This window comes from Protobothrops mucrosquamatus, unplaced genomic scaffold (genome assembly GCF_001527695.2).
Source record: "Protobothrops mucrosquamatus isolate PMUCROS unplaced genomic scaffold, P.Mucros_1.0 scaffold1601, whole genome shotgun sequence".
Lineage (NCBI taxonomy): Eukaryota > Metazoa > Chordata > Lepidosauria > Squamata > Viperidae > Protobothrops > Protobothrops mucrosquamatus.
In genome coordinates, this window is record NW_015387764.1 from 22,273 (window position 1) to 32,668 (window position 10,396).

A 10,396-nucleotide genomic window follows, 5' to 3' on the forward strand; every position below is an offset into this window, starting at 1 on the left:
CTAATCCTGTTCCTTTGATTGTTTTTGGTGCATGGGAATTTGTCTCAGGGAGGCTCAGACCATTGGCCAATCAGGCTTAGTTTGGGTAAGTTGTCTGCAGGGTCCCTCACGTAGACCTTTCAAAACTAGACTCGTCTATTTCTGCAACAACAACTGGATTTTCTCTCATCTATCCAGCCCTCTAAGTATCATTTCCTATAAACTTCTGTTTTGATTCCATTTCCAGCTGGTTGCAGAAAATCAATGCCTCAACAATGTTAAAGGGCCCTGGGAGATAGAGGCGAATCCTACCGTTCTGAGAACTTTGAAACATTCCCACAACAGCAGATTTTCCACATAGCCAAGCTCTTGTACAGATGCATCTATCAATTCTGAGGAATGAAATTCTGGATGTTCCCACTGAGAAATTCCAAGGCTCAAAGCAATTCAGGGGATATCTCTGAAAAGAGACTCTCCAAAGCTGGTAGAAATAATGAGACGTCAGTTTTGAAGTATGAAGAGCTAGATTCTTCAGAAGACAAGTTTCTCAATCACTTTCCCGTCTCTCTCTCTCTCCCTCCCTCTCTCTTCTCCCTCCCTCCCTCCCTCCCTCTCTCTCTTTCTCTCCCTCACACTCTTTCTTTCTTTATCTCTCTCTCTTCCTCCCTCTCTTCTTTCTTTCTCTCCCTCGCGCTCCCTCACACTTCCTTTCTCTCACACACTCTTCCTTTCTCTCTCTCCCTTCCTCTCTCTCCCCTCTCTTTCTCTCCCTCACATTCCTTCCTTCCTTCTCTACCTCCCTCCATCTATCTCTCTTTCTTTCCCTCACACTTTTTCTTTCTCTCTCTCTCTCTGCCTCACATGCTTTCTTTCTTTCCTTCTTTCTTTCTTTCTCCCTCCCTCCCTCTCTCTCTCTCTCTCTCTCTTTCTCTCCCTCACACTCTTTTTTTCTCTCTTTCTCTCTCTCTATCTCTCCCTCACACTCTTTCCTTCTCCCTCCTCTCTCTTTCTCTCTCTCTCTCTTTCTCTCCCTCACACTCTTTCTTTCTCTCTCTCTCTCCCTCCCCCCCTCCCCCCCTCTCTCATCTTGCAGAATACCAACAAGGTTTCCACGAAATGCTTCTTCTCTTCAGGTTGCTTGTTGAAGAGGAGCACGAGATCTACTGGCTATTTCAGTTTTTCCTGCAAAAAACTGTGAGCTGGTCTCTCTTTGCTATTGCTGCAATTGTTGTTATTTAAAACCCCGTCTTTCCGTTTTACTCAAGTCATGAGGCTGCCTTTAAAACCCATCCTCCAAACAGATACTCAGATCAGGGCCACCTACCTTAATCAAACAACTCTGGATTGACAAGATACAAATAACAGCCACATAAAAAGAATAAGGTGGTCACATACAAATAATCAACCCTTCAATCAACAGAAATGCTGAAATCTGGCTCTTAAAAAAAAGGCCGCTTCTAAACCAAAAAGCTATTTGATATCTCATTCCAGATAATAATATATTTTTTCGTTTTCTTGATGCCAGGTCACTCAACTTGTTTTGGGTCTGAGACAGGACCAGTCTCACTCTCCTGGTTCCCAGTCCAGGGCTTTTAGCTAGACTGGCTCTTATGCTAATTACACAGTTGCGTAATATAGATTTGGGAGGATCTAAACATGTGTAGTCTTAGATATTATTTGGTTTGGGTTAGGTTGTCCAAGGTCTTTGTGTCCCTTGATCAAATTCCCTTTCCTCCATTGCTTTGGTTCTCAGGAGAACAGCTGCATCATAAATGTTGGGGTGCAGAAGAACCTGCTCATGCTGAAAGCCTTGGTTGCATTTATGGATCCAATCTTTGCAAAACACCTGGGTAAGTTTTGACGCTTGACTGGGTGAGCTCAGATGCTGTTTCCTTGCCTGCCCAAAAGTGTAAAAGCCAGAAGAGGACCAGAGACCCCTGGCGACTTCCTGGGCAGAGATGTAGTTTATTTATTTATGAACTCTTTAGAGAATTTATACGGCTACCCATCTGAAATGTATAATCCTGAGGGGCGGAAGGGAAAGGAAGGGGAGAGGAAGGGAGGGGAGGGGAGGGAGAGCACGAAAGGAAAGAAAGGAGGGAGGGAGGGAAAGGGGAAAGGGAGCAGAAGGGAAGGGAAGGGAAGGGAAAAGAAGAGGAGAGGAGGGGAGGGGAGGGGAGGGGAGGCAAAGGGGAGAGGAGAGGGGAGGAGAGGAGAGAAGAGAAGAGAAGAGAAGAGAAGAGAAGAGAAGAGAAGAGAAGAGAAGAGAAGAGAAGAGAAGAGAAGCGAAGAGAAGCTTTAATGCATGCAACATATTTTTCTTTTATTCTAGAAATTTGTAAAAAGCACTTTTAAAAAGCCAAGATCAGCACAACACAACATTGGCAAAATCTTAAGGGTTCATTACACTTACTTTCCTTTTTTGTCCAGTCAAAAGGGCATGAATAGAATGTTTTCTTCCTGACTCTTTCGGTATTGAAAGACTGGATTCACAGGACATAAACCTTAGTCCTTTTTGTATGTGTGTGTGTGTCTGTGTGTGTGTGTTTTATTTTTTCCAGAGACAAAAGGCCAAGTGGTGTCCTCATTGTTTCCTTGGTTCTGCCTCTTTTTCCAGCGTGTCTTCAAGTCTTTCGAGGATGTCTGGAGGCTGTGGGAGGTAAGTATCTCCTGATACTTGCTTAGGGGTCCAGCAAAGAAATTGGATGTCAAACGATAATCAATACCTTTTCGGTAGCAGTCAGAACAAAACTAAGTGTAAATGATGTTTTTTCCCCCTAAATTGAATCCACAATAAACTAAGGAAATAAAATACAAATCATTATGGTAAAAGTAAAATCTTCTTTGAATCCAAGTCAACTCCTGGTGACCACCCAGGAAACATCTCATAGGAAATCCTGATAGGTTCCCACCCAGGTCTCTGTGGTCTCTGAGATCAGTCAAAGCTACTGTGTTTCCCCCAAAATAAAACCCAACTAGAAAATAAGCCTTAGCATGATTTTTCAGGATGCTCGTAATATAAGCCCCACCCCAAAATAAGCCCCAGTTAAGACTGTCAGCCAGATGGACGCATTTAATACTGTATTTGCCTGAATATAAGCCCTAACCAGAAAATAATAACCCTAATGCATCTTTTGGAGCAAAAATTAATATAAGACCTAGTCTTGTTTTCTGGGAAAACATGGTAGCTAGAGACTGCCACTTAGATGGGCAACTGATTATTACTCTCTTGCATTTAACATTTTATTCTTCTCGTACTTTAAAAAAAACAAAATTGCAAAAGATCTGGGGCCACATTCAAGATTTTTAACACCACATATGGATAGAGCCACTCGTTCTGAACCTTCTCCCGAAAGAGTTCAGGAGAGGGGTTATTGTCACCCCCAAGCAAGGAATTCTGCCTTTGAGAATTGGTGGGAGGATTTTTCCTTTCTAGTCATGTCCCACTCTAGGGTGCGATGCTCATGTCCACTTCTCGGCCGAGAGAGCCAATGTTGTCCGAAGACCTTTTCCACGGTCAGCACGGCTGCACGCCAAAGATGCACGGAACGCTGTTACTTTCCCACCGAAGTGGTACCTATTTATCTACTCGCATTTGCCTGCTTTCGAACTCCTAGTTGAGCTGGAGCTGGAGCAAGGAACCCGGAGCTCACCCCGTCACGTGGGTCTCAAACCCAGGCTGTCAACTTTCCAGCTGACACGCTCGGTGTCTTTAAACCGCTGAGTCAGCACACACCCTGAAACGGATTTGTTTCCCTAAACTGATTTGCAGAAATCTTTCGCCCCACGTCTTCTGCCCAGAAACATCTGGGAGAACTTCAAAAGGCCACTTCTGTCCAACTCTCCTCAAAAGAGAGGAGACCTCCAAAAGGAAAGCAGTTCAGAGATCTTGGCATTTCAGTGCCAGCAATGAGATCATTCCAGCTGCTGGGGTCAAACCACAACATTTTGGAGCGGGACCAGGAAACACATCAAAGGATTGGATTGTTTCTTCCTAGAAACCCAATGAGGGGCATTTTGGGGGGGGGGGAGATTTCCTGCTGTGAGGCTCTTTTTCATGCCCAGCTGATACTTTTATGAATAAAAGGCAACATTTTAGAAGATCCTAAACTTCCTTTGCGTTCCTTCACAAGGCAACTGGATTCTGGGGAATCACTCTATTCCTGTTCAAGTCTCGCCTCTTGGACTGGGTGCACATTCTCAGAAGACCGATAATGTTTTGTATCTTGCCACCTAGCTGGGTTTAGAGTGCTTTCCAGTGTCACTCGAAAGACCAATAAGCATCTCTCTTCAGAACTGTTGTTCACTTAAAACAACAACAGCAATCCCTCGCACTCATTCCTACGCTAAAAAGCCTGTCTGGTTTAGGGGAGGAAAAACAAAACACCCACTCGCTGCAGAGCCCAAATCAAATTTTATTGACAGAATCTCTGCCAAGTGTTTCATTGATTCTCTGGACAAATATGAAGGCACCAAGCAGTTTCCAGATGTTGACATCAGTGCCTGCCTAATGCCATTTCAGCACCTGAGAGCAGCTAATTCGGTTCCTCCCTCCCTCCCTCCCTTCCTTCCTTCCTTTCTCCTTCTCTCCCTCCCTCCCTTCCTCTTTTTTTCTTTCTTTCTTTCTTTCTTTCTTTCTTCCTTCCTTCCTTTCTTTTTCTTTCTTTCTTTCCTTCTTTCCTTCTTTCTTTCTTTTTCTTTCTTCTTTGTTTCTTTCTTTCTTTCTTCCTTCCTTTTTTTCTTTCTTTCTTTTTTTTTCTTCTTTCTTTTTTTCTTTCTTCTTTCTTTCTTTCTTTCTTTCATTCTTTCATTCTCTCTCTCTCTTTTTTTTTTTTTTCTTTTGGCTATCGAGGGGGTCCTTAACAAGGATTGGGACAGTGACCATAGCAAGATTTCCAACCAAACCAAGCCACAGTTCCCACTCTGGTCCCATCCTGTCACCATATTTAGCTTTTCTTATTTCATTTAATATTTGCAAAGGTTGAGCATCAGCATGCTTCCTCTTCTTCTTGCCAGGAAGGTTGTCAAATGCCAGGAGTTTGCTGGCAGTTATAATGGCAGCAGATGCAACAGCTCTATTTTTTGCAGTTGCTGCACTGAGAGAAATGCCAGCGAGATGATCTTCTCTTTTTCTGTCTCTTTGTCTTTCTTTCTCTTTGTCTCTCTCCTTTCTCTCTCTCTCTCTCCTTCCCTCCCTCTTTCTCTGTCTCTGCCTCTTTCTCCTCCTCCTCCCCCACTCCATTCTTGCACTGATGATGTTTCCTAGTTTGGGTCATGAAACATTAGCAAGAAAACCACCAAGCTCAGAGAGCACCAACGACTCCATCCCCATCCTCCTCCTCCTCCTCTTCCTCCTCCTCCTCCTCCTCCTCCTCCTCCTCCACCACCACCACCACCACCACCACCACCTTTTCCTCCTCCTTCAGAGGTCAAGTTCCTAAATATTTCACCAACAGTTTATCACGGTCTAAAATGGATTGCGGGGATAGAAAGAGGCATAGGTGATAATCCTGGATCAGAGAAGGAATCCTCCAACGTTATCTACTAATTCTAATTTGTGTTGAACTTCAAGGTGTTTCTGATAGGACATCCCTGTAGAAACTTCCAGGTGATTGTCGCTTACACAATGCTGCAGATTGTGAGGGACCAGATCCTCCGAGAAGATCTGGAGGGAGATGATATTTTAATGGTAAGTCGGATGAATAAGGGAGAGAAACATTCAAACGCAGGGTGAATAGCCCTGAATTGGCCCCACTGAAAGCTACTTATGAAAAGTGTGGATTGTAGGGAATTATGAAGGCCGCAATAAAGCAAAAACGACAAGCTACACCCGGTAAATTTCTAGAGTTTAGCTTGTCAAAAATACAATGCACAGACTCATTCCATGTTGTAGTTTACAAAAACTGGTCTTTTCAAAATTTGAAAGGTTTTGTAGGTGTAATAGCTGTACGTGTGAGGATGGGTCCTAAATCACTTTATTCTGTAGCCATTTGAACGGTCGCTAAATGAGTGGTTGTAAGTTGAGGACCACTTGGATACAATCAGTAATTACCAACTCCATCAGCATCGTTCTTGTCCATCAATTATATATTGATCTATATCCAACATGTCAAACACAAGGCCCGGGGGCCGGATGCGGCCCGCGAAGTGGTTTCATGTGGCCCGCGAAGCCATCCTGGAAACAATGAGGGAACGGCCCCCGCTGCCTTGGCCCTGGCCCAGGCTGGCTGGGAGCCAATGTACAATTTTGTGATGGCCATCTATGCTGAAACACATTCAGTCTTAGCTCCACAAGGCCGTCTAGAAACAGCGAGGAACCAGCCCCTGCTGTGTCAGTCCCGCCCCCTAGGTGCATGCTGGGGAGGTGTCACCCTTTGTGAGGAATGAAGAAATGCACCATGCCTTGGCGCTTGCCCCGGTCCCACCCCCTTCTGCCAAAGACCCTCAGATCTGTCCCACTCCTGCCCAGCCCCCCACAGGCACCCTTGACGCGAACAATGTAGAGCTGGCCACACCCATTTCATTTCATTTTCATTTTATTATATTTATACCCCACCCTTCTCCCGGAGGACTCAGGGCGGCTTACAGCCAGTTTAAAAACAATTTATACAATACAATACAAAATTTAAGAAAATAATTAAAAATAAATATTTTTATTTATTTTTAAATAAAATAAATGGAGTGGGTGTGGCCCAGTAGGCCACACCCACTCCATCCACATCCACCCAGTAGGCCGCACCCACCCTGGCCACACCCACCCGGCCCCCTGAGAGCAACTGCAATGCTGATGCGGCCCTCAATGAAATTGAGTTTGACACCCCTGATCTATATTGAATTTGAACCATGAACGGCAGCGTGAGATAGCTGATGTTGTTCCCTGTCTTCTCCAACCAGCTTTGCCACAGCATTGTAGATCTTGATGCAGATGACTTGATCACCAAAGCCTGCAACATATATGAACTCTTCCAGAAACATGAAGACAAGGTAAAGAATTCCATAATTGTCCCACGTAGCATGGATTTAGAGGGAATGATCCTCATGACTAGGCATGTAAGAAGAACATTCTCACAGTTACCCTTAACCAAATACTGTACACACAGGGCATTAGATTTCAGATCCAGTGAGCAAAAGAATATGACATTTCCCCCAACATGAATCAAGGATTATTCCACACTTCATCTGTGTCCCATGGCTTAACCCCTTGACTGTTAAGATGACCTGCATCCCAGTTTTCTAGATGATGTTAACCTTGGTCTGGACAGGACATTTGGCCATCAATGGGGCCAAAGTGGAGGAAAGGATGGAAATTTGAAAGGCCATTTCAGTAGACATGAAACCTATTCAAGAAGTGAATAGACCAAGCAATGTTAACCAGTCCAAGGTTAATATTAGCTAGAAACCTTGGATAGAGGTCACCTCCACAACAGAGAAGGGATGAGCTGAGAATGAAACAATCCATTTCTATCCTCCCCAAATGATAGGTGGTCATCATTCTCGTGTTGGGACAAGCAGAATACAGAATAAGAGTTGGAAGGTCTTGGACATCTTGTAGTCTAACCCCCAACTCAAGCAGGAAACCCTATACCATTTCAGACAAATGGCTGTCCAATCTCTTCTTGAAAACCTCTGGTGTTGGAGCACCCATAACTTCTGGAAGCAAGCCCTTCTACTGAAAATAGTTCTCACTGTCAGGAAATTTCTCTTTAGTTCTAGGTTGGGTCTCCCTTTAACAAGTTTCCACACATTGCTTCTTGTCCTGGCCTCTGGTGCTTTGGAGAATAGGTCATCCCCCTCTTCTTTGTGATAGCCCTTCAAGTATTGGAAGACTGCTATGATGTCATATCATATCAAGTAGGAAGTGTGGTTCAGACCAAAGAAGAGTCTTCCAGGTTGTCTTGGTCCAAACAAGATTTCTGCTTTAATCTGTTTTTCTCAATCAGATAAACGCCAAAGAATGTGATAATATTAGATAATTTATTCATCAGGAATTTCAAACAATAACTTACAGTCAAGAAGAGTTCTTCTGATGAACATATCATGACCTTCTCCATTCTTTTGGGTGAAAGATTGATGGTGAACTCATGGCTCTTATGGGACATATCACCTCGTGTCTTTCTTCACAAAGGCTTCTTTTACAAGCTGGCACGTAGCCAGGATATCCTGTGATGAACTTAGTAGCCCCTCCCACTGACTTGTTAACATAGGATTCACTGAACAGCTAAAACTACATTACCCATAAGTCATCTTTTAAGGCGACAGTGCTTAACCCTTCAAATGCCAAACATTCTAACATACATTTCTCATAGCTAATACATGCTCTGGCCAGGAGATATTCATCATCCACGGGAGGTGCAAACAAAGTCCTTTCAGCTGTGTAAGGAATGTTCTACCAAAAGGTCCCCTGGTCATAATATTCCTGGTGACTCTTTTCCTTCCTTCCTGATTTTTCTTTTCTTTCTTCTCAGGTTCCAGAGGATCTCAAGGAATTTTTCAGCCAGCCATAGCAATAAAGAGTCCATGCTATAAATCAAGAGGCTGCTCTAGCCAAAGCAGCACGAGTGTTACAGAATAGATAGAATTGGGAAATAGAAACATCATAAATACTGTTCACCTAAGACTGGGTTCACTGAATTAGATTATCTGAGGTTAAGACAATGCTTTCTCTGTCTGTAAACTACCCATAAAGTGATGGAGCAACTTTACAATGTCTGTTTCCTTCAAGGCAGGGGTGGGCAACCTGTTGATGGACAGGGGCCCTAACATTTTGCAGAAAATATTTCATTGAGTGAAGTCACAATGCACAGTGGCCAATGCTGTGTTATACATACGGGAAGCAAGAATTAGTGTTCCTTTAAAAAAAATTTGAGATCAAGGACTTTTTTCTGGGTTATTAACCTATTTCAAAGCACCCACGGCCATCTTTGTGAGTCATTCCAAATAAGAAACAGAGGCTACAGACTTTCAGCCAAAGAACTGGATTCACCCCTTCTAAAGATACAATTTGCTGTAGCCCTCATGGCTACAGGGCTACAGAAAATTGGGTTGGGTTTACATTTCCCAAGGAATCTTAACCATGCCAATCACACTGTGGCTTAATGCAGGGCATAAATTTCCTCATTTAACAGTGGGTTAATTGGGCAAATGCTGTGAGTTGTTAGGATAAAGCTGCATGAAACAACGACGAAAAAAAAATCTCATCCTTGTTTGTAAGCAAAGCCTGGTTCCCTCTCCCAGTAAAATGCACAGTGCCAGATGACTTCACATGTGTCCATTTAAATCACCCCAGCTTTGGCTGTGAATGCCACTTGCATCATTTTTACTTGGGAGGAAAACCCCTGTGGAAGTCTCTCTCCTCAGTCAGACTAACCGAATAACAGAGTTGGAAGGGATCTTGGAGGTCATCTAGTCCAACCCCCTGCTCAGGCAGGAAACCGTATACCAGTGATGGCGAACCTTTTAGAGACCGAGTGCCCAAACTGCAACCCAAAACCCACTTATTTATCGCCGGGTGCCAGGTGGGCGTGGCCCACTGGGTGGGCGTGGCTGTGGTGGTCATGGCAGATTGGGTGGGTGTGGCCAAGGTGGGCGTGATCACCTCAATGTTGCTCATGGGGAGGGACACCTGTGGGGGCCAGGCAGGATTGGGGGAGATCCAGGGAGTCTCTGGCAGGTGGGGCGGTGGGCAGGAGGCTCATCCTGCGGGGAGAGGCGAGGCAAGGCGAGGCAGGGCGGGGGTGCCATTGTCACAGGGCAAGGTGAGGCAGGGGCCAGGGCGGCTGCTGCCTGACACCATCAGCCCCTGCACACAGAGACCAGCGAGCGCATGGGTGCTGGGATGCATCCAGCCACGTGGGACCTTGGCGAGTTGGCGGGTGGCTGGCTGAAGAGGGACGGTTGCCATCTCCGGGGCATGACGCACATGCCCCCAAAGAGGGATCTGCGTGCCGCCTCTGGCCCGCGTGCCATAGGTTCGCCACCACTGCCCTATACCATTTCAGACAAATGGCTGTCCAGTCTCTTCTTAAAAACTTCCAGTGTTGGAGCATTCACCGCTTCTGGAAGCAGGTTGTTCCACTGGTTAATTGTTCTAACTGTCAGGAAGTTTCTCCTTAGTTCTAGGTTGCTTCTCTCCTTGATCGGTTTCCATCCGTTGCTTCTTGTCCTGCCTTCGGGTATTTTGGAGAATAGCTTGACTCCCTCTTCTTTGGGGCAGCCCCTTATATATTGGAAGACTGCTATCATATCACCCCTAGTCCTTCTTTTTATTAAAATAGAACCAGGGGTCCCCAACCTTTTTGGTTCTGTGGACCGGTGATGGCAGCTTCGGCAATTTCAGCGGTGGGAGGTGGGTGGAGAGAAAATGGTTTCACATGTGCAACCTAGATCCCATGCGTGCACAAATGAAGTTTCATGTGCT

General features: G+C 44.9%; 1 protein-coding gene across 1 annotated transcript in view; it reads left to right on the top strand.

The window, feature by feature from the left end:
* The window catches only part of TBC1D21 (TBC1 domain family member 21), a 28,034-nt gene extending 20,082 nt beyond the window's left edge, over nucleotides 1-7,952 (top strand). Inside the window, exons 5-10 of the mRNA XM_015822535.1 lie at nucleotides 1,073-1,173; nucleotides 1,733-1,829; nucleotides 2,541-2,638; nucleotides 5,552-5,668; nucleotides 6,874-6,963; nucleotides 7,920-7,952. Of these exons, the coding sequence (XP_015678021.1) occupies nucleotides 1,073-1,173; nucleotides 1,733-1,829; nucleotides 2,541-2,638; nucleotides 5,552-5,668; nucleotides 6,874-6,963; nucleotides 7,920-7,952 (536 nt within the window). The remainder of the gene's footprint in view (nucleotides 1-1,072; nucleotides 1,174-1,732; nucleotides 1,830-2,540; nucleotides 2,639-5,551; nucleotides 5,669-6,873; nucleotides 6,964-7,919) is intronic.
* Nucleotides 7,953-10,396: the final 2,444 nt, after the last annotated feature.